We start from the raw sequence: 27,791 nt of genomic DNA, 5'->3' as shown, positions 1-27,791 counted from the left end.
CAATAACTGCAAGGGCTGTTGGTAACTCCTGTAATTGGAAGGGGGGCACAAGGATGCAGTGGGGAATGGTGGTAGCCAGGTATCCATGCTTTGGCAACAGTGACCGTGAGATGATGTTGTGAGGGATGGAGGCAACTGGCTGATGTTGCCATGGTGACAGTGACTGGAAGGAAGCAGGAAGCTGACATAGAAGGAGGCATTGTAACTGGGTTGTCGCCATGGTTACAGTGACTGTGCATGAATATAGCAGGGAGCATGGCAACTGGGTGACACTGATATGGCAACAGTGACTGGGTGCTGCCATGGCAGGGAGCGTGGGAACCAGGTGATGCCACCGTGTGATTCCCCTGTCTCCTCTCTGGGAGCTCGGTGCTGGGACTGGGGTCCTGTCTGCCCCAAGGGGGTCCCCTGCCCTGGCAGGGCCTTTCCCTGCATATCCATGGGAGAGAGCTGGCCCCAGGCTCTCTCCCACACCCTCAGCGCTCTGTTCAGAGGGGCACCTACTGATCCCGTGCCTTCTTGTGCCCCAGGTGTGCGGCCCCACGGTGCACCGGGCTTGCGGGGAGAACATGTACGTCAACGGCTACTGCTTCCTTCTGAACCAGAGCCTCCAGCAGCTCCAGCGCATCCCAGACACTCAGCCAGGTGAGGGGTGATGCAGGCGTGTGGGGGGGACCTACGCTCTGGGGTTACGGGTGGGTACACGGGTGTAACGATGCTGGTTCTGGCGGGACCCAACTGAGAGTGCCAATTCAGGAGAAATTGCTTCAAGCAGGGCAGTTACAGCCCAAGGCTGGGGTTTCTATGCACACCAAGGCAAACCAAACCAGCCAGACAGAGAAAACTTTGGTCTCACCCCACTGGCTCACCACAAGTCACACAAGCAATTCCCTTAGACACCCCAGTTTCCCAGTATCACCACCAGTGCCCCTCGTTATGGGGACGAATGGTTATGAAAGCCAATACCCCAGTAAAAGAAAAAAGGTTCTCTCGATCCCAAAGGACCAAGCCCCAGACCCAGGTCAAGATACAAATCAGATCTTACCCGCAAATCATGCTGTTGCCAATTCTTTAGAATCTAAAATCTAAAGGTTTATTCATAAAAGGGAAAAGATATAGATGAGAGCTAGAATTGGTTAAATGGAATCGATTACATACAGTAATGGCAAAGTTCTTGGTTCAGGCTTGCAGCAGTGATGGAATAAACTGCAGGTTCAAATCAAGTCTCTGGAGAACATCCCCAGCTGGGATGGGTCTTTCAGTCCTTGGTTCAAAGCTTCAGTGTAGCCAAGTCCCTCCAGAGGTATGAAGCAGGATTGAAGACCAGACGGAAGAGCTGCAGCAGCTTTTTATATTCTCTTGCCATGTGGTCTTTCTTCCTTTGTCCCAAAGAGAAGCTGTCCATCACATGGCCTGGAAAAACCTCAGAGTTCTGTCCATAGGCATGTCCCTGCACACCTTGCTGAGTCACAAGGCGTGTCTGCCTTCTCTCAATGGGTCAATTGTGTCGCTGATGGTCCTTAATAGGCCATCAAGCAGGCTAAGCAGAGCTGACACCAACTTGTCTGGGGTGTCACCCAGAAGCATAGCATAAGTTTGAAACACAGACAGTATAGAGCCAAAATTCATAACTTTAACTACAAAAATGATACACACGTATAGACAGCATAATCATAACCAGCAAACGATAACCTTGCCTTAGACACCTCATTTGACCCCCTTTATACAAGATTTGGTGCCACTACAGGACCTTGGTTGCAACGATGATCTATACGGTCCCAGATTATGTCAATAACGTCACAACGGGCCATGGGAAGTTGGAGGGGAGATGCGTCTAGATGGGCCCATGGGTCCGATATGGGTTGGGATACCAGGCTAGGTGGGCCCATTGGTTTGATTCAGGATGTCAGTGGGAGCTGGAAATCAGGACTCCTGGGTTCTGTCCCAGCTCTGGCGGGGGATGTGGTGTATTTTTTCCATCCCAGTGCATGTCATGCTCTACTCTCATGACCCATCAATGGCAGGGACGGGATGATATTGCGACAGAGGGGCCCATTGGTCTGATCCGGGGTTGCAGGGTGGGGGCAGGATACCAGGTTAAATGGACCCATTGGTCTGGTCTAGCTCTTTCTACTCCATGTTTGTAGAGTTGAGTCAGGAGTCAGATGTATTTCTTTCCTCTCCCCATCAGAGTGTCCCAAATATGTCACAGACATAGCGCTCCTCATTGATGGCTCTGGCAGCATCGCATGTGAGGATTTTAAAAAGATGAAGACGTTTCTCTCTGAGATCATGAAGTGTTTCCACAGCACCGACACGCAGGTAACGGGTAGCGGCTGAACCCTGACTACTTACCCTGCCCCTCGCAGTCAGTGCTGACCCCAATACCCCAGTGTGGCACTAGGGGGTGCTGTGGTGCAGGGAGGAGCAATAGATTTTGCATCCTAAACCAGGGAAAAATTCCCACAGAACCAGCTACATCCTGACTGACTGCCCCAGCCCTTAACTGAGTCGGATTCCTGCTTTTCTGACCTTCCACCACTGGGGTTGTTTTTCTCTCTTCTCCCCTGCCTCCTCCCGCAGTTTGCCCTCATGCAGTACTCACACGAATTTAGAGAGCACTTCGACTTCTTACAGTACAGGAGGAGTCACAACCATGATCACCTTCTCCAGGGGGTTAAGCAGCTTCGTGGAACTACACACACAGCCACTGCCATCCGGGAAGTGGTGTAGGTATTGCCCTCCTCCCCGTGCTGACTCCACAGGGAATGGGCTGTAAGGACTCCTGTGTTCTATCCCCAGCTGTGGGAGGGGACTAGAGGTTAGAGCAGGGAGCATCAGGACTCTTGGGCTCTGTCCCCAACTCTGGGAGGGGAGAGGGCACTAGTAGGTTAGAGCGGGGTGGGGATGCTGGGAGCAAGGACTCCGGGGTTCGATTGCAAGCTCTGAGCCTCTGTTGCCGTGTGACTTTAAGCAAGGAATGTCCCCTCCCTGTGCCTCAGTTTCTCCTTCGGTAAAATGGGGTAATGACAGTGACCCCCTTTGTAAAGGACTTTGAGATCTGCAATGCCAAAGCAGTGGACAAGCGCTAGGTGTTATTACATATCAATAACCCTCCCAGGCATTCCCCACCTCCCCTTTTCCAGGCAGAAGCTGTTCACCTCTGGGAGAGGCGCTCGGGATGAGGCCACCAAGGTTCTCATTGTGATCACTGATGGGAAGAAATACAACGACCCGCTTTCTTATTCAGACGCCATCCCCGAAGCTGAGAGATCTGGAATCATCCGCTACGCCATCGGGGTGAGCTGCAGCCGTGTGGAGAAATAGTAGGGATCTGAGCCCTGTCCAGGTTCCCATTAGATAAGGGAAAAGAACTGACCCAGGGTTGTAACTGGGTCAATGTGTGACGTTATAGGAGAGCTGGAGCTCCTCTCTTGTTCAGGTTGAGCAGAGCTGTCTAGTTACAGGTTGGGTTTTCTGCCTGCCCTACAGTCCACGTGCTGACTCAGATTGCCATGAAATTTGGAATTCCTCATGGGGACACAGGTTAGGATTTGGGGTCACTTGAACTAGGGGCTCCTGACATACAGCCCCCCAGTTAAACAGCAAAATCACCCGGTTCTAATAGTTTTTTCTGCACACACCTGGGGCTCAAACAACGGCTCTGATCCTCCCCAAACTGGTGTCAGTCACTTGACACTTATCTCCATGAAACTGCTGAGCCAAAGAGATTGAAATGAGCATCAGCAGCAAGATAAAGGGCAAGTCTCTGCGACAAACTTAAGTCAACTTAAGTTACCTTGTCACACAGCCACCTCAGTAATTCAATCATTTTTTCATGTCCACATTATCCTCCTTCTGTTGGTGGTGCGCGTCCTCACCAGGAGCGCTTGTACCGACTTAACTGTCAGTGTGGGGCATGGTGGGGCACTGACAGCCAGCGCCCCCAGGCGATATAAGCAACGTGGTGTCTATGCAGACACTGCACCGACCTGACTACATTGAGCTCAGTGCACCGGCTCTTGCGGAAGTGGAGTTATGAAGTCGGTGTGGTGGACGAGTTACAGGGGTGGGAGCTACATTTTAGCGAGGCCGCTTACAGAGTTAGGTCGACGTAAGCCTTACATCAACAAACTCGGGTTTAGAATCATAGATTCCCAGGCCAGAAGTGACTTTTGCAGTCATCTAGTCTGAGCTCCCATGGAGCACAGGCAGAGAACTGTCCCAAATAATCCCTGCTGAAACCAGAGCAGATCTCTTAGAAAACCAGCCAGTCTTGAGATAAAAATTGCCAGGGATGGAGAATCTACCACGGCCCGTGGTGAGCTGCTCCAAGGGTTAATTCCCCTCACGGTTAAACCTGAGACCTTCTTTCCAATCTGAATGGGTGTAAATTCCATTTCCAGCCATTGGATCTTGTTCGACCTTTGTCTGCTGCTTACGTCGGGCCCAGCGACCGGGAGGTGCCTGACTCCACCTCTGAACTGACTGCACACAACCCACCCAGACTAGCGCAGTGGTCCCGGCCCTTCACCCCTTGCCCTGAGGTGTCCCCCGGAGACATTGCCTGCACTCACCCCTCACTACGCCCTGGAGGTTGAGTCATGCTGGGCCTCAGAGCGCTGACAATCCCCATGGCAAGGAGACCCCTGTGCCCTGCTGCTGGTACAACCAACACAACTCGGTGCTGAAATGAGGCAGGCTCCATAACTCCAGGCTCCAGCGGCCCGCTACCCTCCACTCACCAGAGCGGCACATGGCGCTGGCTGAGCCGTGCCTCTAGAGGGCCCAGCAGGGCTTGGGGCGGGGGGGTGTTGGCCCAGGGCTCTGGGCTGTGACTGATGCCCATGCCCTGGTCTCTCCTGTACCTCTACTCCGTGAAGGTTGGTGAGGCCTTCTCCAGTGATACTGCCCAACAGGAGCTCCAGGAGATCGCCTCTGAGCCCACCAAGGAGCACGTCTTCCGGGTGGACAATTTCGATGCCCTCCAGGGCATCCAGAACCAGCTGCAGGAGAAGATATTTGGTATCGAAGGTACCAAAGCCAGAGGAGGGGCCACACTGGCCCTGGGGCTCTAGAAATGGGTTTTCAAGGCTGAGATGGGACGGGGAGCTCCTGGGAATCCAGAGCCCAAATAGGCCCCAAATATTCTCTCTTTCCCCATCCAACATGTATCCATTAATCTTCCTCCCTAAATGCCCCGATGCCTTTCTCATCCAGGTTCCCCGGGCAGGGGACTGGCTGGCTCAAGGGGCTGAGGAATGGGATACGGGGCCTTTTCTCTAGGGGGCGCTGGATCCAATCCAGCCTCGAGGTGGGGAGATGGGCTGGCTCAGGGAATGGGACAAGGGGCCTTTACCGTCTGTGATGATCTCTCCCATGTCTGTCTGTCTGTTTCTGTCCCCAGGCACCCAGTCTCAGAGCGGCAGCTCCTTCCAACTGGAGATGTCCCAGAAAGGATTCAGCTCCCTGCTGTCCCCTGTGAGTGACGCCTGGCCCCAGGGTGTGTCACACACTGACGTGCGCTGGGGCCCTGACGGCGCTTTCAAGCTAAGAAGGGGCTGGTTGGCTTAGTGGTTGCAGGGGAGACAACCCTTTACTAGCCCAGAGTCCTGTGGGAGCAGTGCAGGGGGCACCCCCCCTCCCACTCTGGGCAGACACTAGGGGGCTCTATGCTGCAGCGAGTGGTGTGGGGGCCCAGTAGGGGGTGCTCACTCCCCTGGCCATCAGCACTGACCCCAGTGTCCCAGCACGATGCTAGGGGGCGCTGTGCTGCAGGTGGGGGCCGTGTCTAGTAAATACATGCCGTGCTGTCTGTTCCCTGTAATCGGTCCCCTTTGCCATGCCTGTCCATTTAGGATGGGCCTGTGCTGGGAGCGGTGGGAGCCTATGACTGGTCTGGTGGGATATACCTGTATGGGAGTGGCGGGGAGCCGAGCTTCATCAACGTATCCAGAACCTCCACAGACATGAATGATGCTTACCTTGGTAAGAACAAACCCACCGAGCTTCCCTTACCTATTTAAACAGCCCCCGCGCCCCGCCCCAGAGGTGGCTGCATCTCAGTTCTGGGAAAGTTCTGTGCAGCACTGTTGTAGGGCTGTTTCCCATCTCACCTCCCCACGTCCCTCTCTTCCTTTGAGGTTATTCGTCTCAGGTCATCACAGCCAATGGGCAGAGCAGCTACGTGGTCGGGGCCCCTCGCTATCAACACGCTGGCAAAGTCGTCCTGTTCTTCCGAGATACCAAGGGTGGGGAATGGACACCCAGATCAGAGGTGCTGGGAGAGCAGGTATGGGGAGTGTTACTGGTAATATGGAGTGTGGGTGTGAGAAAGAGAGGGCTGGAGGAAGCCTGTAAGATTTTGACATCGTGTAATATTTGTGTTTGCATTCACCTTCAGGAACGATTCAGTCAGAGAGCCTCAGGCAGGGGATAAACTTGACTGGTTTAGGGAATTGCACCGCAGCTGTCATTCAGCCTCTCTCCAATATCCCACTGCTGTTACCTTCACTTACAGTCTAGATAGAGCTCATGAGACAGATACAGACAGAGGCCCAGACATACCAAGAGACTTAGGCGTTGTGATGCTGCAGGGAGGCACCTACCCCTGCCAGTGATCCATGAATGGGGGGAAGATAGGCGCTCTTCCACCTAGCTCAAATGTCGGGCCTCATCCAGTAGGCAGGCTCAGAGCCACCACGATCTTCCACCCGGAGGAGAAGAGGGAGGGCCTCCCTTAGAGATGGTGGTTAGATTTCTCACCTAGGACGTGAACAACCCCTGGTTTGAGTCCCTGCTTTGCCTGATGAGGAAGAAGGCTTTAACCAGGGCTCTGCTGTCTCTCAGGGAGTGCCCTGACCACTGGGCCTTAGGGTGGTTGTGATTTGTACACATTGTGCAGCCCAAATGATATTTAATTAGTCAATTAAAGTGGAATAACTTTAACAGGCAAGACCAAAGGAGCCCACAGCTCAGGGGTTAGGGCATTGACTTAAGAAATAGCAGACCCCTGTTCAAGTCCTTTTCCTCTGACCACACGTACCAGATGGTGCCCTACAGGTGGAGGAGCGTTTGTCTTCCCCCAGTTTGTGGATCCTGCTTGAATGTGGTGGGAAATGGGCAACTGGCTGCTTAGAGTAAGACAGGAGTGCACATGCCCTGCCCTTGAGGCAGCAACATAAGGAGCTTCTACTGCAAAAACATAGGCACCAAGTCAGGTTAGGCACCTAAAGGGGTCAGCAGCAGCCATGCAGAGGTTTTGTGAATCACAGTGCACCTAAGTCTGGGGGTTGAGCACATAAGTACCTTTGTGGATCTGGTCTAGAGAGACTCAGGCAAGGAAAATTACATTATTCATGATATTAGCAGTGTTCGAAAAGCATCACACTACGCCAACGAACTGAATTTCTCCAAGATCTAACTGCCTATACATTCCAGCTGAATAGAACTTATAAGGGTGACTCAGTCAGTGAATAAACTTTACTTGTGCTAGCACAGCCGCTAAAAAGAATTGCACCACAGCTAGCATTCAGCGTCTCTCCAAGATCTAACTGCCTAGTTGTGCAAGAACACGTTCAGCGACATCACCACCCGCTGTGCAGCGAGAGGTTGAGACTGAGGATGGAACGAGTATTGGGACTGAATCCTCATCCCCAGGGGGTGAGAAGGGTCCCAGTGGGAGAAGAAGGAGGAGGTGACTAAATTAAAGGGGTGACTTATCTGCCTCTCCAGATTGGCTCATATTTTGGGGGTACACTGTGCGCTGTGGACCTCGACGGAGATGGGAACACGGACCTGGTTCTAATCGGAGCCCCCATGTACCATACACCTCTGAATGGGGGGCGTGTCTCTATCTGCCTGATTAACTGGCCGGTAAGAAAGAGGATGGAGCCGGGGGAAGATGGATGGCCTGGGGTTCTTCTTTGCCTGCATTGCCATGGGGTTGTGATGCTGGGACAATTAGCATGGCAGTAGCAGGCGCGGTGCTCCAGGAAGTAGGATGGGGGGGATCATTCGGGGAAGCTTTTCCCTGCCAGTCAGAGCTGGCCCCGATGCCCCAGGGCGGTGCCAAGGAGCGCTTTGCTGCAGAGAGAGGGAAAGATGGTCCGTAGGGGCGGGGGTACTCTCTGCTGACAGTCAGTGCTGATCCTTTCCCCATGTGTTTCCTTCGATGGGGCCTGCAGGGGATGACACTGATCTGCACCAAGACACTGCAGGGGCAGATGGGGCAGGCGTTCGGACGCTTTGGGGCCAGCATGTCCGAAATCGGGGACATCAGCGGGGACGGACAGACGGATGTGGCCATCGGGGCCCCCATGGAGAGCGACAATAGCGGGGCCTTGTACATCTTCCATGGGGAAAAGGGAGGCCTCAATCCCCAGTACAGACAGGTGAGCCCAGCCCGTGTGAAAAGGGGTCCCCAGAAAGCCCCGAAGAGACATGATGGGGCCCCACAGCCCCCTAGTGCCTATTAGCCTGTAGCTGCCGCTTTCCCATCCCTCACCCTCCTCTGCCTCCTAGTGCCCGTTGTACAGTACAGCCGCCCCTTCCCCACCCCCACCCTCCACTGCCCCCTAGTGCCCATTGTACAGAACAGCCGCCCCTTCCCCACCCCCACCCTCCACTGCCCCCTAGTGCCCATTGTACAGTACAGCCGCCCCTTCCCCACCCCTCACCCTCCGCTGCCCTCTAGTGCCCACTGTACAGAACAGCCGCCTCTTCCCCACCTCTCACCCTCCGCTGACCCCCAGTGCCCATTGTACAGTACAGCCGCCCCTTCCCCACCCCTCACCCTCCGCTGCCCTCTAGTGCCCACTGTACAGTACAGCCGCCCCTTCCCCACCTCTCACCCTCCGCTGCCCTCCAGTGCCCATTGTACAGTACAGCCGCCCCTTTCCCACCTCTCACCCTCCACTGCCCCCTAGTGCCCATTGTACAGAACAGCCGCCCCTTCCCCACCCCTCACCCTCTGCTGCCCCCTAGTGCCCATTGTACAGAACAGCCGTCCCTTCCCCACCCCTCAACCTCCGCTGCCCCCTAGTGCCCATTGTACAGTACAGCCGCCCCTTCCCCACCCCTCACCCTCCGCTTCCCCCTAGTGCCCATTGTACAGAACAGCCGCCCCTTTCCCACCCCTCACCCTCCGCTGCCCCCTACTGCCCATTGTACAGAACAGCCGCCCCTTTCCCACCCCTCACCCTCCGCTGCCCCCTAGTGCCCATTGTACAGTACAGCCGCCCCTTCCCCACCCCTCACCCTCCGCTTCCCCCTAGTGCCCATTGTACAGAACAGCCGCCCCTTTCCCACCCCTCACCCTCCGCTGCCCCCTACTGCCCATTGTACAGAACAGCCGCCCCTTTCCCACCCCTCACCCTCCGCTGCCCCCTAGTGCCCATTGTACAGAACAGCCGCCCCTTCCCCACCCCCACCCTCCACTGCCCCCTAGTGCCCATTGTACAGAACAGCCGCCCCTTTCCCACCCCTTACTGCTCTCTCTGCCCCACAGCGCATCGAGGGGTCACAGTTTCCCAGCAGGCTGCACTACTTTGGCCAGGCCGTCAGTGGCGGGACAGACCTGACAGGGGACGGACTGCCAGACATCGCGGTGGGGGCACAAGGGCAGGTCCTGCTGCTGAGGTGAGTTACTCTGTGTCGTTGCGCTGCTCCACATGGCAGTCTCAGGCCTTGTCTACGCTACAGAGTTTTTTTGGTAGAAGTTATGTCCGCGATTAAGAAGCGCTATAATTTCATCGCTATTGCATGTTCACGCTACGCTCCTTGTGTCGGCAGAGCACATCCACACTTGGTGCTCTGGCACTGACAGTGAGAGCAGGGCACTGTGTGGGTACCTATCCCAGGGTGCGACTCGCCACATTCTGCAGCTAGGAATTGTGGGAAGGCGGAGTGGATCGCAGCGCCTCATGGGTGCTAGCTCAACGTCCCATGATGCATTGTTTTCTGTCCCAGCATTCCATGGGCTTCCGACCAATTTTAGCGGCATTTTTAACACCCCCTGTTTACTGTGCGCCCGCCATCTCTGTGTGAAAGGATGGACCCCACAATGCTCTCTACTGTTGTGGTCACTGCTTGGAACACACCGGAGCTGGTCAGGCAGTACATCGTGAGCACCCAATCTGTACGTCAATAGGAAGGGGTACTTCTCTGAGGTATGGCAGGCGCTTATTGATCACTGCAGGCATTTCACTGACATCAGCACAGGGTGGTCCAGGAAGGTGCAAGACCCACGCATCTTAAAGAACTCTGGTCTGTACAGAAAGGAGTAAGCAAGGACTTTCTTTCCACACCAGAAGATTCCAATGGGGGATTTTGAAATGCCCACAGTGTTCCTGGGAGACTCAGCCTACCCCTTACACCCATGGCTCATGAAGCCTTAGTCGGGAAAACCTGGACCGCAGCAAGGAGCGCTTCAACAATAGGCTGAGTAGGTGCAGAATTCTCCTGGAATGTGCTTTGGCAGGTTAAGAGCACGCTAGCGTTGCCTTTATGGCAGGTTAGATCTAAGTGAGAAAAAGAATTCAATGGTCATAGCTGACTGCTGACTGAGGCAAGATTTTGAGATTGCGAACCAGTAATGTGTATTTCTATACAGCAATCTGCCATGCTTCATTAAACTCAATTATTTTATTTGACCTAGCACTTGCGTTGATTCCTGACTGGGATTTCTCGTAAGCAAATGATTAGAATGCATGTAAATATTACTAGCAGCAACAATCACTATGTGTAGGCATGGGCGGTCGGTGAACCGGGCGCTTGGGAGTGCTATCCCCTGGCCTAGCCCACCCGTTCTACTCAGGGCTCTACCCCTCCAGCCCCACCCTTCCCTGCCAGAGCCCAGAGGCCCCCCCCTCCCCCCACGCACACACACAAGCCCTGAGCGCCGGGCGGGTGATGCAAGCACCGGCTCCAGCTGCCTGGAATCCCTGGCTGCAGGCCAGCCCCCACTAGCCCCAGCCCCAGGGCTCCTCTGTCACTTTTATCATCCTCCCATGGGCCTTTAGAGTGCACTCTTCACACCCCTTTCTGTCCCATCTTTCCATTTCTCTCAGCACCATGCATTCTTTTTTTTCTGACTCAGAGGATTGGAGCACCTCTCTGAACACGTCCTCCTTGCTCCACCTTGATTGCTTCCTTATCTGGAGTAGGTGCTCCACCGGTGTGTAGTGGGGTCCCCTGAATGGCACATCTGCAGATGCACAAGAAACAATGCACAGAAGCATGATAGTTAGTTCATGCACAGCATTGAATCATTACAGTAAAATACACCTCTTGTAACATACCAATCACTTTCTCAATGTCCCTTGGCAAGCACACATCTCAACAAACACCTTAAACATGGTGAGTATGGCTTAGGTGGGGGGTGGACATTCAAAATGGGGCAAAGGATGTTGATGATGCTTTCAGAGGATCAGTGAAGGGGACTGGGGACAATATTGTAAATTCTGCCACCATTTTCCACAGGCGGGTGTCAGTGAAGCTGATATCTCATTCCTGAGGGTAAGCAAGGTCACATCTACTGCCTGCATCCAGGTTCAGACCAGGTCCCTGTGCTGCTCACCTGGGTGCCTCTTTGGTCCCTGCACAAGTGATTGCCAAGCGGTGCGGGAAAATTTCCTACAATGGGGAAGGAACAAAGCAGCTCTGCCAAGGAACCTTTGGCAGAGGATTGGCAAGAACCTCCAGGGTAGTTTCCTAGAGATCTCTCTGGAGGATTCCCATGAAATCTAGGTGTGCATCAGCACCCTCTTCTGCTGCACTGCTAAGCTGCACAGGGAAAGCTGGTCTTGCACATTTCTATCCACTACATTCTATCCATTTCTTTCTCCACCACTACAGTATTCAGAGCAAAGGACAGCTTTTTGAAAATTGGACACCTGGTCACCCTCTCAGGAAGGGCATTGTGGGACACCTCCTGGGGGCCAATCACAGCAACATGACCAAGCGCAGTCTTTACACTGGCACTTTGTCGACAAAACTTTGCCGCAAAAAGCTCGAAGCCTCTCGTCGAGGTGGGTTTACGTTGTCAGCAAAACAGGAGAGTTTTGTAACCATAAGTTACATTGTCGTGTGTAAACCTCCAGTGTTTTGTGGACAAATGCTGCCTTTTGTAGAAAAAATCTCTACAGTGTAGACAAGGCCTTAGTATGCTGAGTGTGAGTGTCTGTGACTGCTGCCCCCAGCTGGAGAATGGCACAATGACAGCTCTGCTGTTCCCTTCTCTGCCCCCCAGCGTCTCCTCTAGCAGAGCTGAGTGTCCATATCCCATCTCCCTGGGGTGCTGTGAGCACATCCAGGCTGGGTGGAAGGCTCAGGGGAGGGAGGGGGCCTGGCCCCATTGCAGAAAGCAGTTGGGTGACGGTTCTGTTCCTCCCATGGCAGGTCCCGGCCGGTGCTCAGAGTCGGGGTCTCCATCAGCTTCCAGCCCCACATGATCCCAACCTCAGCCTTCCACTGCCAGGGGCAGGAGCAGCTCAACACGGAGGCCAGCAGGGCAGAGGTCTGCTTCACTGTTACTAAGAGCACCAGGGACAGCCTAGGTCAGACCAAACCCCCACCCCCCCATTCCCCTCCCCTCTTAGTGAGCCAGTCCCCTGTCCTGGGGATGGATCGGAACCAGCACCCCCTAGAAGGGCAAAGCCCTGTGTCCCATTTCCCCTTGAAGTTCCTGCTCTCAATTTCTCTGTCCCTCGTTTCCCCTTCCCCGTAGATGACAGGATCTCCAGCACCATCCAGTACAGCCTGGCTCTGGACCCCGGGCGGACGAAGATCCGAGCCGCCTTCAACTCCACCGGCCCCGTCATGAGCAGGGAACTGCGGCTCGGCATTGAGACGAGATGTGAGATGTACCGGATAACTCTTCCTGTGAGTGTGGGGGGTCCTAACCCCTTCCCTTCCCACTGTGTCTGCCTCTCCCACCCTGCCCCTTGCTCCCAAATCACCCAGAGAACAAACCTCTCTCCTGGTCCCACCCAGCCCCCAGCCCTCCTTTCCCTTCAGGGGTCCGACATGTCTCTCTGTCTCCCCAGCTCTGCCCAGAGGACACCCTGACCCCCATAACCCTGCGTCTCAACTACACCCTGACGGGGGAGCCCATCTCTACCGCTAGCAACCTCAAACCCATCCTGAGCGAGGACTCCGCGACGGTGTCTGCAGGCTTGGTAAGCTGCCAGAGCCAGGCCCCGTGGTGGGTCTGCTGCAGGGATTGAACCAGTGACCGCGGGGTTTGAATGCAAGAGTCTGGAAAATTCAGAGGCAGCAGCAGCCTCCTAATCCCCTTTACACAGCGCAGCCACTCGAGGGTGACAGATGGATGCTGAGTTTGCCTTGGCATCTCCCCTCCATGGGAACATTCCAACTTCTCCTCAAAGTTCCCAAAATTTCTGTCCAAAAAACCAAATATTTTGGCTAAAAAAAAAAATGATTTTTATGAGACAATTGTCAATATTTATTTTGGCAAGGGCCCCCTAAAGGGGAAAGATCCCATGTCCTGTTCCCCATCCCCCTGAGCCGGCCAGTCCTCCAGTCGCGGCACTCCTAGAAGTGTGAAACTGCCGCTGGGCAGAGGGTGAGGAGGAAGGGCGGGGGGGGGGGGGCTGATGATGGGTTTCTCTGTCCCCCAGTGCAGGGGGCTGGGAGGTGCTGGGGTAACAGGAGGGTCCCTGGGTCCCCGCAGTGTCACTCCGGCAGGTGGTGCTGCAGACCCCTCCCCACCCACTCTGATCCTGCTCTCCTGGGTCTCCAACCAGCTCCCGTTTCAGAAGGACTGTGGCACAGATGACCGCTGCGATGACCAGTTAGAAATCTCCTTCAATTTCTCTGGGTAAATCACTGAATCCTCCCTCCAAAAACACCTACCATGGTGAGACACATTTGGCTTGATCACGCTTCGGATCTTCCACATCCAGCTGGAGATCTTGTTAGATTTCCAGTGCTGATGGATGGGGGGTGTGAAGGGTTGCCCCCTCCCACTCCGGGGTGCCCCCTGATGTACTGGGGATAGCACTGAGCCCGCTGGTTCCACAAGCCTGGGCTCCCTTACACTGTTCTGCTGAGCCAGGCCCTCAAGCCTCCTCCAGCACACACCCAGGTAGGGACACACCCAGCTGCAGAAAGACACAGACGCTGAAATCTGCTCTGCATGGGAAGAATCAGCTCGGGAATGTTCGGCACTCAAGTACACACAAGAGTGTAAACCCAAAATTGTATTGTCTTGCGCCACACAGAAAACTGTACAGCGTAAGCTCATGAAAAGCACCCCCTCCCTCAATGTGGAGGAAGATATGCACAGCTTTTTGCCCCCCAGTTATGACTTGCACAAACTGGTTTAGAGAAAACAAACACACGTTTAATAACTACAAAGGATAGATTTTAAGTGATTATAAGGGATAGAAAACAGATCAGAGCAGATTACTGAGCAAATAAAACAAACATGCAAACTAAGGTTAATACACTAAAGAAACTGGCTACGATTAGTAATTTCTCACCCTAAATGTTGTTTTAAGCAGGTTGCAGAGTTTCTTGTAGACAAACTGCTCTTGCTTGCAGCTTCGAAGCCCAGTTATTCCTTTCACAGGCCAGACACCTTCTAGCCTGGGTCCAGTCCTTTCTTCCCCAGATCAATCTTAGGTATTTTCAGCAGTCATCTTGGGCAGGGATTTGGTGAAGAACCAGCCCTGATAAACTCACTTCCCTGCCTTATATAGGATTTACATGTGGCAGGAATCCTTTGTTTCCCTGTTTGAGCCCCATCCCCAAACAAATAGGACAATCACATTCAGTGAATCATCACCTTTCCAATGATACCGCACGTGACCCATCTTGCATAAAATACAAATTAGTTATGCCATATTCATATCACAACAGTAGCTCTATGAAGAATCTGGGGCGTAGTGTCACAGGTGCACTGCTGTGGGGAAGATGCACGCTGAAAGCTCACAGCGCTGGGGTCCCCGGGTGGACACTGCTAGAAGAAGTTCACAGAGCATCCAGGACACTGCCCTGAGGAAGCTCACCCCTTTCTCCCCCCTTAGCTTGAGCACCCTGGTGGTGGGCGTCACCCCCGAACTCAACACCACCGTCTCCATCCAGAATCACGGGGAGAATTCCTACAGCACCACGGTGCAGTTCTTCTACCCGGCCGCGCTGTCCTACCGCCGGGTCCTGCTGCTCCAGGTACCCCAACGAACACCAGGCATGAGGGGCAGGCTCTGCAGTGGGGAGCTGTGCTGCAGGGAGTGGACAGAGAGCTCAGCAGGGGCCGCTGTGCTACAGGGAGCAGGTCGGGGGCTCGATAGGGGAGCTGAGATGCTGTGATGGGGGGCTCGGCGGGGGGCGCCAAGCTGCAGGGAGCGGGCCGGGGGGGGGCTCGGCAGGGGTGCTGAGTTGCAGGGAGTGTGCAGGGGGCTTGTCAGGGGTGCTGTGGTCTACGTCTCTCACTGGCTGGTCTCTCATGGTCAGTCTAACAGGAGGGCCATGGCCGTTAAGTGCAGCTCGGCCGTGGGCTCCGAGGAACAGACTCAGAGGAACAGCACCTGCCACATCAACTACCCCATCTTCCGGAGTGGAGCTGAGGTAGGGACGGGCCCTGGCCTCAGCCCTGGCATGTGAACTCCCCAGGTGTGAGCTAGGGTTGCCAGGCATCCAGTTTTTGACTGGAATGACCGGTTGACAAGGGACCCTGGCAGCGCGGATAAGCACCGCTGACCGGGCTGTTAAAAGTACGGTTGGCGGAGCAGCGAGGTGAAGCCAGGCTCCCTGCCTGCCCTGGCTGCACGGGGCTCCTGGAAGTGGCCGGCATGTCTCTGAAGCCCCCTGAGGCAGGGGAGATCAGGGAAGCTCTGTGCGCTGCCCCCCCCACCCCCCGGCCCGCGCCTCTGCCTAGTGACCCGGGAACCACAGCGAATGGGAGCTGTGGGGGCGGCGCCTGCGGGCGTTGGTAGCGTGCACTGCACAGAGCTGCCTGCCCGCGCCGCTGCCTAGTGGCCCGGACCTTTCGGGAGCAGCGTGGAGCCAGGGCAGGCAGGGAGCCCACCTTAATCCCACTGCACTGGTAACTGGGGGCTGCCTGAGGTTAGTGCCACCTGGCCAGAGCCCATACCCCAAACCCCCTCCTGCAGCCCAGCTCCCTACTCCAGGTCAGAATCCCCTCCCACACCCTAACTCCCTCCCAGACCCCGCACTCCATCCTCCTGCCCCAGCCCTGAGACCCCTTCAGCACCCAAGCTCCCTCCAAGAGCCCATACCTCGAACCTCCTCCCGCACCCCAACACCCTGCCCCAGCCCCGAGCCCTCTCCCACACCCTGAACTCCTCATTTCTGACCCCACTCCAGACCCCGCATCCCCAGCTGGAGCCTTTACCCCCTCCCACACTCCAATTCCCTGCCCCAGCCCAGGGAAAGTGAGTGAGGGTGGGGAACGGCGAGCAACTGAGGGATGGGGGCTGGAGTGAGTAGGGGCGGGGGCCTCAGAAAAGGGGTAGGGGAGGGGGAAGGGTGTTCGGTTTTGTGCCATTAGAAAGTTGGAAACCCTAGCGAGAGCCCAGCTGGGAGCAGAGAGGGGCAGTTCCCTGGGGTCAGCCCAGCCCGTGACAAGAGATGTGCTGGGGAAAGCGCCCCGGGAAGCCTGGCGAGTCATTGCAAACAGAGTCCTGAGGTCACTCCGGGGCTCAGGCCCTGCCAGGGCTGCAAACCAAGGGCCACACTTTGGGAGGCTGGAAATCAGGCCTCACTGGGGGAGAGAAGGGGAGGGGCTGTTCCCTCCCCCCTTTGGGGTCCTAAAAAGGATGGTTAATGGTGTGTTGCCATGGCACAGAGTGGGTTGAGGTCTCTGGATCCCAAACCAGATTAGCGCTCTCTGTGGACAGGGACAGGGTCATGTTAACACCTTTGCCTCCATCTAAGTTCATACAACAGTCCCCCTGGTCCCCTGTGCCTCCCCTGCCCCCCACCGCCCCGCAGTCTCTGGTAGTTCCCCAGGCCCTGGGCCCAGAAGCTCTCAACCCCTGTGTTTTCCAGGTCATCTTCGTGGCCACCTTCGACGTCTCCTCTGAGGCTGACCTGGGGAACAGGCTGCAGATCACGGTCAAGGCCAGCAGGTGAGGGGGCCGTGCAGGGCCAGGGGTCGGGGTGGGGGCAGTGGGAGGGGGCCGTGCAGGTAGCAGGAGAGGGCAGTGGCTTGTGATGCAGCCTCCCTGCCCAGTTATCTGCCTGCGTCTCCTCACGTCTCTCCCCTTTGCCCTCCCCTCCCCCCAGTCACAATGGCGGCCCCATCACGAAGCGCATGATTCACCGGGCGAAGCTGCCGGTCAAGTACGGCATCTTCATCATCCTCACCAGGTAGGTCAGTGCGGAGACAGAGGGGAGAGTGCCCCCTGCTGGGCCCCCTCCCCGCTCCCTGCAGCACAGCGCCCCCACCCACCGCCACTCTCCAGCCCCATCCATCACACTCCCGTCTCTCTCCTTCCTTCTGTCCTTTTCCTCCCCCAGCCTTGAGGAGTCGACCAAGTACGTCAACTTCTCCTCCAAGGAGGCAGGGAGAAGTGTGCCAGTGACACAGTGGTACGAGGTGAGGCTGGCAGCACAGAGTGCGAGGGGGGAGATGGGGCAAGAGGGAGGGAGTGGAAGTGGTTGAACGGGATCTAGTGGGTTAGAGCTAGGAGGGGGAGGGAGAGGGAAGGGGTGGACAGGGAGCCAGGACTCCTGGGTTCTATCCCCAGCTCTGGCAGGGGAGTGGAGTCTGAGGGTCAGAGCGGGGGCTGGGGATCAGAGCTCCCGGGTTCTCTTCCTGCAGTGCCCTATGACGAGTCTGTTTCTTTCAGGTCAAGAACCTGCGGCAGCGAAGTGTCCCCATCTCGGTCACATTCCAGTTCCCTGTGGAGCTGAGCGGGGTCCGGGTGTGGGACGCCTCTGAGGTCGTCCCCTCCAAGGTACCTGCCTCTCCCTGCCCTTGTGTGTGTGAGATGGGCCCAGTGACATCTGCTCGGCCCTACAGCGCCCCCTGCTGGGACAGGCTGGCTGAGGGGGAAAGGCCACATGTTCCCCCTCCCCACTGGAGCCAGCCAGTCCCCTGCCCTGGGGCCAGATTGTAGCCAGCACCCCATAGAGGGGAAAGACCCCGTGTCCCCTTCCCGCCCCCATTAACACCGTGTCTCTATCCCTCCCCAGCCCCAGCTGGCTCAGTGCACCAGTGAGGTGGGAACGACCAGTTCAAAGGACCTTGTGAAGCAGATGAGTGAGCGCCCCCTGCTGGTGAGTGCAGGCCAGTGCGGGTCCCAGCCGCCCCTTCCCTTGGCACTAATACAGACAGTGAGTTGGGGGCTAGGCTGGGGGAGGGACCTCTGCTATAGACAGACTGAGACCCTCATGCCCAGGCAGAACCCCTGCACGCCCCCTACCTCACCCGGCGATATCCTTCCGCCCCAGGACTGCTCCGTGGCCACCTGTAAGAAGATCCGGTGCCGAATCGCCTCCCTGGAATTGCAGCAGCCGCTGGAGTTCATGATCAAAGGGAACATCAGCTTCCAGTGGGTCTCCCAGGTACTAGAGCTGCCACTGCCTCCTGGCCCCAGGCAAGAGATCCTCCCGTGTGAACAGCCCCTGAGCCCCTCCCCAGAGGTGGCTGCATCTCAGTGCTGGGCAGGGGATGCCTGTGTGAACGGCCTGTAAATTGCTCTGGGTCCCCCTGGGATGATGCTCTGGCCTGGTTTGTGTCATTTCCAGTCAGGGACGGTGAATTTCTCTGTTCCAGACTCAGCAGCAGAAAGTGAATCTGGTGAGCGAGGCCTGGATTGAATACGAGGAGAAGAAATACATCCAGAAGGAGGGATTCATCCAGCGCCAGGTACCAGAGTGACTGTGCCTGGGATAGAGAGAGCATCGGCTAGTGGTTAGAGCTGGGAGCCAGGACTCCTAGGTCCTGTCCCTGCTCTGGGGGGAAGTGGGGTCTGGTGTGATAGTGTCAGGACTCCTGGGTCCCCATCTCACAGCTCCTCTCCCCCAGGTGCAGACGGTGGTGGAGCGCTTCGTGGTCTATAACTACCTGCCCATCACCGTGGGCAGCAGCATGGGGGGTCTGGTCCTGCTGGCTCTCAACACAGCAGCCCTCTACAAGGTGAGTGGGGCAGGGCTCTAACCCCTCCCCTACTGCTCATCAGCCTGGGGGAGGGGCCTGTGGCTCTCCCAGCTGGTGGCGGAGGTACAAGGATTTTTCCTTCGTAGGTTCCCACAGCCCATCCCTCCTGCTCCTCCACCATGAGCCTGTCTCTGTCTGCCTCTCACCATCTCCCCTCTTTGTCTCCTTCCAGCTTGGCTTCTTCAAGCGCCAGTTCAAGCAGATGATGGAGGATGCTGTGGAGGGCGAGGGGCCTGGCCCGACCCAGAGCGCCTCCGCTGGCAACCCCCCTGCTTCCGATGTCCCCAAACAATAGCCCCCCATGCGCCAACACCCCCAGCTTGGCCTCCCTCTGGGCTGCTCCAGATTTACCCCGCCCGCTTATGTTGATCACTGGACACCCTCCCACCAAGAAAATGCGTCCTAGTGCCACCTAGAGCCAATCGTTACTGAAATTAGGCTTGGCTGAATTCTCTTTGTCTTTTTATAATTTTGATGGAAAATGTTGAAATTTATTTTAGGCCTTTTTTTAAACTTCCATCGATTTTAAATTTTGATGTGGAAAATTATGGGTATTAAGCATCTTTTTTTTTCTATTTTTATTGATTCAAATTATCCCAGTTGTGGGAATTTATGTATGTGCGGGGGGGCCGGGCCATATGTGGAGGTCAGACAATTATTTAATGGCAGTAGAGGTTGAGATTCAAAAAGTTAAAGCTTTATAACTGTGCTTGGAAGGACTGGATTTTTATCGGGAAATGTTGTATTCACCACACGCACACAAATTGCTGGCAAAATATTTCTATTGCTAATAATCAAAATTTGCAGATAAGCAAAGTAAGAATAATGCTGCTTGATAATTTCTTAGAGTTGGATTTGAGGCTATGGACTTAGACTAGGTCTAAGCTCGGGGGGGATCGATCTAAGATATGCAACTTCAGCTATGGAAATAGCGTAGCTGAAGTCGGTGTACTTAGATCGACTTACCGCGGTGTCTTCGTGGCCCTGAGTCAACTGCTGCCACTCCCCCATCGACTCCGCTTGTGCCTCTCTTGGCGGTGGAGTACCGGAGTCGACGGGAGAGCGCTCAGGGATCGATTTATCGCATCTAGACTAGACGCGATTGTAATGATGCTGGTTCAGGCGGGACCCAGCTGAGAGTATCAGTTCAGGACAAATTGCTTCAAGCAGGGCAGTTACAGCCCAAGGCTGGGGTTTCTATGCACACCAAGGCAAACCAAACCAGCCAGCCAGAGAAGACTTTGGTTTTACCCCACTGGCTAACCACAAGTCACACAAGCAATTCCCTTAGACACCCCAGTTTCCCAGTATCACCAGCAGTGCCCCTCGTTATGGGGACAAATGGTTATTAAAACCAATACCCCAGTAAAAGAAAAAGGGTTCTCTCGATCCCAAAGGACCAAGCCCCAGACCCAGGTCAAGATACAAATCAGATCTTACCCACAAATCACGCTGTTGCCAATCCTTTAGAATCTAAAATCTAAAGGTTTATTCATAAAAGGGAAAAGATATAGATGAGAGCTAGAATTGGTTAAATGGAATCGATTACATAGAGTAATGGCAAAGTTCTTGGTTCAGGCTTGCAGCAGTGATGGAATAAACTGCAGGTTCAAATCTAGTCTCTGGAGAACATCCCCAGCTGGGATGGGTCATTCAGTCCTTGGTTCAAAGCTTCAGCGTAGCAAAGTCCCTCCAGAGGTATGAAGCAGGAATGAAGACAAGATGGAGGAGCTGCAGCAGCTTTTTATATTCTCTTGCCATGTGGTCTTTCTTCCTTTGTCCCAAAGAGAAGCTGTCCATCACATGGCCTGGAAAAACCTCAGAGTTCTGTCCATAGGCATGTCCCTGCACACCTTGCTGAGTCACAAGGCATTTCTGCCTTCTCTCAATGGGTCAGTTGTATCGCTGATGGTCCTTAATGGGCCATCAAGCAGGCTAGGCAGAGCTGACACCAACTTGTCTGGGGTGTCACCCAGAAGCATAGCATAAGTTTGAAACACAGACAGTACAGAGCCAATATTCATCACTTCAACTACAAAAATGATACACATATACAGACAACATAATCATAACCAGCAAACGATAACCTTGCCTTAGACACCTTATTTGACCCCCTTTATACAAGATTTGGCGCCACTACAGGACCTTGGTTGCAACGATGATCTATACGTTCCCAGTTCAAGTCAATAATGTCACAGCGATAAATTGACCCCCGATAGATCAATCGCTACCCACCGATTCAATGGGTAGTGTAGACCTGCCCTAAGTATATTTTGACATGTGATGTTAATAATTTGTGTTTGAATAGTTATAAAGCTTGACCTTTTTAAAATCAACGCCTGTTGTCATTACAGAATTAGGTTTTGATCCCCACAGTAATTTTCCACAACTGAAAATTTGAATCAATAAAAATTAAAACAAAACAAAAAAACGGTAAGAAATAAACATCAATACTGTCTGTGGAAGTTATTAAAAAAAATAGCATTCTGCCAAGCCTATTTATAACCTTTGAAACCACAAATTGTCAACATCACATGTCAAAATGTACAAAGTAATTATCCTGCAAGCCGCCCCAGGGACACTGGCATGGCCACAAGTTTTCTACACAGTAAGGTGGGACTCTAGTAAGCTCACCAGGAGCACCGTTCGTTCTTTGTCTAGGGGCACATTTGGATTGTTATCACCGGAAACGTTGTGCCGTTGGCTGGATGCCTGTGCGGTGAGACTGATGGTTGCTGACAATTACCGCTAAAAATCTCATCGTCAAAGCCTACTTAAAACGCGGTCTGAGCGGGCAACAAAAATGACCCCCAAAACCACCAGCCCCTCTCTGTGTATTTCTGTGTTCTGTTAGGGAATGACAGATTCTCCGAGCTGCCTGTTCTCCTACCCCGCTGAGCAACAAACAAATATGTTTGGGGACAAGAAGAGATGTTCAGTGGTGAGCGGGTGAGGCCGCTAGCAAACGCTGTGCCCTTCCTCTAGTTATCTTACAGCTCTGGCCGCTTTCCCCACACCTGTGGCCACAGCCCTTCTGTCTTGCCAGGTAACACAGGAGCCCTTGCCTCACCCACTGTCATAAATATAAAGGGAAGGGTAAACCCCTTTAAAATCCCTCCTGGCCAGAGAAAAAATCCTCTCACCTGTAAAGGGTTAAGAAGCTAAAGGTAACCTCGCTGGCACCTGACCAAAATGACCAATGAGGAGACAAGATACTTTCAAAAGCTGGGAGGAGGGAGAAAAACAAAGGGTCTGTGTCTCTCTGTGTGATGCTTTTGCCAGGGACAGAACAGGAATGGAGTCTTAGAACTTAGTAAGTAATCTAGCTAGGTATGTGTTAGATTATGATTTCTTGAAATGGCTGAGAAAATAGCTGTGCTGAATAGAATGAATATTCCTGTCTGTGTGTCTTTTTTGTAACTTAAGGTTTTGCCTAGAGGGATTCTCTATGTTTTGAATCTAATTACCCTGTAAGGTATTTACCATCCTGATTTTACAGAGGTGATTCTTTTTTACTTCTATTAAAAGTCTTCTTGTAAGGCAACTGAATGCTTTTTCATTGTTCTAAGACCCAAGGGTTTGGGTCTGTGATCACCTATGCAAATTGGTGAGGATTTTTACCAAACCTTCCCCAGGAAGTGGGGTGCAAGGGTTGGGAGGATTTTGGGGGGAAAGACGTTTCCAAACAACGGTTTCTCAGGAACCCAGATAAAGTTTGGTGGTAGCAGTGGAAGTCCAAGGGCAAAGGGTAAAATAGTTTGTACCTTGGGAAAGTTTTAACCTAAGCTGGTAAAAGTAAGTTTAGGAGGTTTTCATGCAGGTCCCCACATCTGTAGCCTAGAGTTCAGAGTGGGGAAGGAACCTTGACACCCACCATGAGCCCCAGCACCTCCCAGGAGCCTCAACCCAGGAAGGAGCCTTCCCCCAGCGTCCCCTCCCAGCAGCCCCTGCCTCTCCCATATTGCTCCTTACCCCTCCCTGCTAGAGAGCCGTGGGCTCAGCTCACTTCCTGGTGCTGAGGTGAGCTGCCGCGGTTCGGCAGGCTGAGCAGGGCCCGGCGTGCTGGTGTCAGCGTGCTCCCAGCGATGGGTCGTGCATGGTAGTTACAAATTCACTGCACGTGTGGCTGCCCATGCTCGTGTCTGGCAGAGGGACATAAAACCCCAATACGTTCAGTCTTTTCACTGGCAACAGGTAAGGCAGGACAAAAACCAGGCAAGCCAATTAAAAATCATCCAGATGGCAACACTACGTGGGACCCTCCGCATCCATATCCTGATGCCCCTTGCTAAGTTTGAAACATCCCAACCAGAGCATCGCTGACAGGGCTGGGAGCCAGGACTCCTGGCTTCTAACCCAGCTGTGGATGGGAGTGGGGTCTAGTGGTTAGAGCAGGAGGCACTGGACTGCTCGTTCTATTCCTGTATCTGGGGGAGAGAAAGGTCTAGTGGATTACAGCAGAGGGGGCTGAATCTCACTGAGGCACCGTTTGCGTTTTGGGAGAATAATCTTCTCTTTATACTGTGAACTCTTTTGAGGAGGGAGAGACTGTGAATCTGTGCAGCACCTGGCACAACGGGGCCCAGATCTCAGGGTCTGTGCAGCACCAGGCACAACGGGAGCCCTGATCTCAGTTGGGGCCTTGAGGTGCTACTGGGTTGCTTCCAATAAAACCAAGCTCCCAGAGTCATTCGCCTGCCTTGTCTGAAGTCTCAGGTCACTTCAAACTGTCTCTAAATACTGTGTGTGTGTTTGTGGGAGTGAAAGGGGCTGTGCTGTCACTATGTGCTTCCACACCACACAAGGAAATGAAATCACCTTTAAAACTGATTGAAAAGGGCAAAATCAATGTCTCTGTCCTGCAGGTTTAGCCTGTGGAACTCCCTGCCACATGTGGTAATGAGGCTGTGACAGAATACGCTCTCGTATTCACACCCTACATCATAGACACCAACTTCCCCTCTGCCCAGTGGGTGCTCGACCCCGCCTCGCCCCTGGCCCTGCCCCTGCACCACCCTCGACCCACCTGCATTCCACCCCTTCCCTCAAATCCCCGTCCCTGCCCTACCTTTTCTCCGCCTCCTCCCCTGAGCGCGCCATGTCCCCGCTCCGCCCCCTCCGTCCTGGAAAGTCCTAAGTGCCGTCAAACAGCTGTTAGGTGGCTGCAGGGGGAGGAGCGGTGACGTGGTGCACTAGCGGGGGAGAGAAGGAGGCAAGAAGTGGGGAGCTTGGCTGCTGGTGGGTGCGCAGCACCCGCTAAATTTTCCCCGTGGGTGCTCAAGCCCCAGAGCACCCACGGAGTTGGCGCCTATGCCCTATGTACTATTTTAATAATCTTTGTACATAGTATGCCTTGTGAGGCATAATTTGAAAACTCATAAGTTGTTGGTCAGTATCGTCCTGACAAAATGTGTGTCAACATTGTCTGGAAAGTTCTATAACAGTTCCCCATGTGATGTTATTAACCCATGTTCCCAACCCCACAGCCCTACTGAGGCAGAAGTTGGCAAACAGGTGTGCCCTCAGGAAAGGAATGTGTACTTGCCTGAATTTGCATTTAAGCAGTAAACAGTCATCAAGCAGGGACGGAAACAAAGGAAGCTCAAACAGATGAGGAAAAGCCAGCAGGGAACATCCTTCCACATAGACTCTGTGTGCCCTAGTGCCCAGCTGCAAATGTTTTTCAACCATGGGACTGAAACTATAAAAAGGAGGGACAAACACCCCAAACCCCTTCCTGCCAATGGCATTCACTACACCTGAAGAGAGGAAGGGATTACTCACTGGACACAGAGGAAGGGGGCCTGACCTACACAGTTTGGTCAGGAAGGCTGCTGAAAGCATGTGGTGAGACACTTTGCTTGAATCTGATACAGTTTGTTAAGTTAGGCACTAGTTAACATTTCATCTTTTATTTTCTTTGTAACTATTCCTGACTTTTATGCCTCATTTCTTGGACTCCCTTAAAATCTCTCTCTGTGTAGTTAATAAACTTGTTTTATCAAATCCAGTGTGTTTGAATTGAAGTGCCTGTTTGATAACTCTGTTTGGGGTGACAAGATGTGTGCATAGCATAATCTTTAAGAAATAATGGATTTAATATAATTTGTAGGCTCCAGGAGAGGGCCTAGCAGTACAGGACATACATTTCTGGGGGAAAGCTAAGACTGGGGGTGTGTTGGGGTCACTCTACTATATAACCCAGGCTGGTGAGAGCCTGATGTAAGCCAGGTGTGGCTGGCAGGCTGCTGTTACACACAGACACTCAGGGTGTGACTTGCATGCTCTTCGGTTCAAAGCTGGTGGGGGGGGGGGCACAGAGAAGCCCAGCCGGAGGAAGCTCTTGGGGCAGGGAGAGAGGCAGCAGTAACAGCAGTGGCAGGAAATCGCTGCCCGGAGAAGTGGCTGTAGCGACGAGGGGATCCGAGCCCAACCTGCAGTTGGGACCGGAGAGACTCCGCCCCAGCTCTGGGGCAGCCCAGGTGTGTGTGTGTGTGAAGTGGAGCCCTGCAGTGGTCCCCCAGCCCCACCAGCTCTGGGGCAGCCCCGGGGTGGGAGTTTTGGGGTGGCTCTTTGAAGGGCTTAATGGTAATTTATCAAAGCAGGACTCCCCCTGTTTCCTCCCCTGCAGGCAGGATTCCTGGTCCCTGACCCCAGGATCTCCAGGATGAAGTGCGGGGACGAGCCGTGTGTCCGGGATCTCCAGGGCGCCGAGGAAAGGGAGACCCTGATGGTCATTTCCACGGATGACAAAGGAGTGAGGCTGGCTTGGGGACCCTCCATGAATTAGCAGCCAGGACCCTGGGGTGCCATGCTAGAGCCATAGATGGGGAAGGCCAGAAGGGGACATTCTGGTCGGCTACTCTGACTTCCTACCAAACCCAGGCCAGAGAACCACACCCCAAAACCGTAGGGCTGGCGTCAGTGATCCACAAAGCTGGGGGAGCCTGAAAGTAGTAAAACTGGCATCAAATTACATAGGTTAGTTTGGCAATTCAGGGGAGTGAAGGGATCCCGGCAAAGCCTCCTGGAGCCCTCCGGGTTCTGTCTGGTTTTCCTCAGTATCATCTCCCGCAGGGCCCTGTCCTCCATGTCTCATTCCCAGCTCCCATCTCTGGTAGGAGTCCTCCCCTTCCCCACCCTTTCTCTGAGGGCTTTGAGGAGGGGCCGGTTCTGCTGGGGAAGAGCCTCTTCTGGATTCTCTCTATTTCCCAGCAGGTGCAGGAGCGGAGGAGAATCCCCAGCAGGAAGGGTGTGTGGGAGCGAACCCATATGGGATGCCCCAGAGCCCCGAGCGGAGAGATGCTGGCAGGCCAGGATGGCATCAGGGAGACCCCCTAGAGGAGAGACCTGATGAGTGTGAAGCTTATGGGATCCCTGAAAACATCCTTATTCTGGAAACCACCTACATGGGAGAGAGACCCTATAAATGCCTTGTCTGTGGGAAATCCTTTAGCCAGAGCTCCCACCTTGTCCAGCATCAACGGATCCACACGGGGGAGCGACCCTACAACTGCCCCGACTGTGGGAAGAGCTTTAGTCAGAGTTCCCACCTCGCCCAGCACCAGCGCATCCACACCGGGGAGAGGCCCTACCCATGCATTGAACGTGGGAAGAGCTTCAACTGCAGCCACACGCTGGCCAAGCACATCCGCACCCACATGGGCTCGCAGCCCTACATCTGCCCTGAGTGCGGGAAGAGCTTCAGCCTCAGCTCCCTCCCTCAGCACCTGCGATCCCACCTGCCGGGGAAGCTGTACACCTGCTCCAATTGTGGGAAGGACTTCAGCAGCAGCTCCAACCTGGCCCAGCACCAGCGCACCCACACGGGCGAGCGGCCCTACAGATGCTCGGACTGCGGGAAAGGCTTCAGCCAGAGCTCCAACCTGGTGAAGCACCAGTGCACCCACACACGGGAGAAGCCTATCAAATGCACCGAGTGCGGGAAGTGCTTCACCCAGAGCTCCACCCTCATCCAGCACAGGCGGATCCACCAGGGCGAGCGCCTCTACAAGTGTCCCGAGTGCGGGAAGAGCTTTGGCCTCAACTCGTCGCTGGGGAAGCACCTGCGCATCCACACCGGGGAGCGGCCCTACGAGTGCATGGAGTGCGGGAAGAACTTCAACCTGAGTGCCAACCTCATCCAGCACCAGAGGATCCATCGTGGGGAGCGGCCCTACAAATGCCCCGAGTGTGGGAAGTGCTTCAATCTGAAGTCCACCCTGGTCAAACACCTGCGCACCCACACAGGAGAGAGACCCTATAAATGCACCCAGTGCGGGAGGAGTTTCATCGACAGCTCAAAGCTCAGCAAACATGCCAGGACCCACGTGGCAGAGAAGTCTCCCCAGGAGGTGCAGTAAGATCCTGCGTAGCAGGATCTGCAAAGGGGCTCTGTCTTGGCCCTGGTGCGACTGCTGCTGGAATAGTGGTACTGATTCTGGTGCCCACAGTTCAAGAGGGATGTTAATAAATTGGAGAGGGGTCAGAGAAGAAGGATTATGAGGGGTCGCTAGAATGATGAAAGGATTGGAAAACCTGCCTTTTAACGATAGATTGAGCTCCCTGAGTCTATTTAGCTTAATAAGGAGCAGGTTAAGAGGTGACTTGGTTACAGTTGAGAAGTATCTCCATGGGGAAC

At 54.3% G+C, this 27,791-nt stretch overlaps 2 protein-coding genes across 2 annotated transcripts in view; both read left to right on the top strand.

The window, feature by feature from the left end:
- Positions 1–27,791, top strand: part of LOC141988522 (uncharacterized) — a 329,702-nt gene that overhangs the window by 35,512 nt on the left and 266,399 nt on the right. Inside the window, exon 4 of the mRNA XM_074954315.1 lies at positions 26,613–27,480. Within this exon, the coding sequence (XP_074810416.1) occupies positions 26,613–27,480 (868 nt within the window). The remainder of the gene's footprint in view (positions 1–26,612; positions 27,481–27,791) is intronic.
- Positions 221–22,443, top strand: LOC141988528 (integrin alpha-X-like). Its single transcript, XM_074954322.1, has 27 exons — positions 221–325; positions 531–645; positions 2,192–2,322; positions 2,584–2,729; positions 3,147–3,300; positions 4,884–5,034; positions 5,408–5,481; positions 5,859–5,988; positions 6,144–6,292; positions 7,735–7,875; positions 8,187–8,393; positions 9,509–9,639; positions 12,400–12,557; positions 12,728–12,882; positions 13,047–13,178; positions 13,767–13,840; positions 15,051–15,192; positions 15,478–15,591; positions 17,035–17,114; positions 17,272–17,355; positions 17,506–17,584; positions 17,838–17,945; positions 18,184–18,267; positions 18,442–18,555; positions 18,767–18,859; positions 19,019–19,129; positions 19,323–22,443. Exons 1-27 carry the CDS (start codon positions 278–280, stop codon positions 19,443–19,445), a joined length of 3,228 nt encoding a protein of 1,075 aa, XP_074810423.1. The 5' UTR covers positions 221–277; the 3' UTR covers positions 19,446–22,443.

This window comes from Natator depressus, chromosome 6 (assembly GCF_965152275.1).
Source record: "Natator depressus isolate rNatDep1 chromosome 6, rNatDep2.hap1, whole genome shotgun sequence".
Lineage (NCBI taxonomy): Eukaryota > Metazoa > Chordata > Testudines > Cheloniidae > Natator > Natator depressus.
This window is presented reverse-complemented; position numbering and strand designations above follow the sequence as displayed.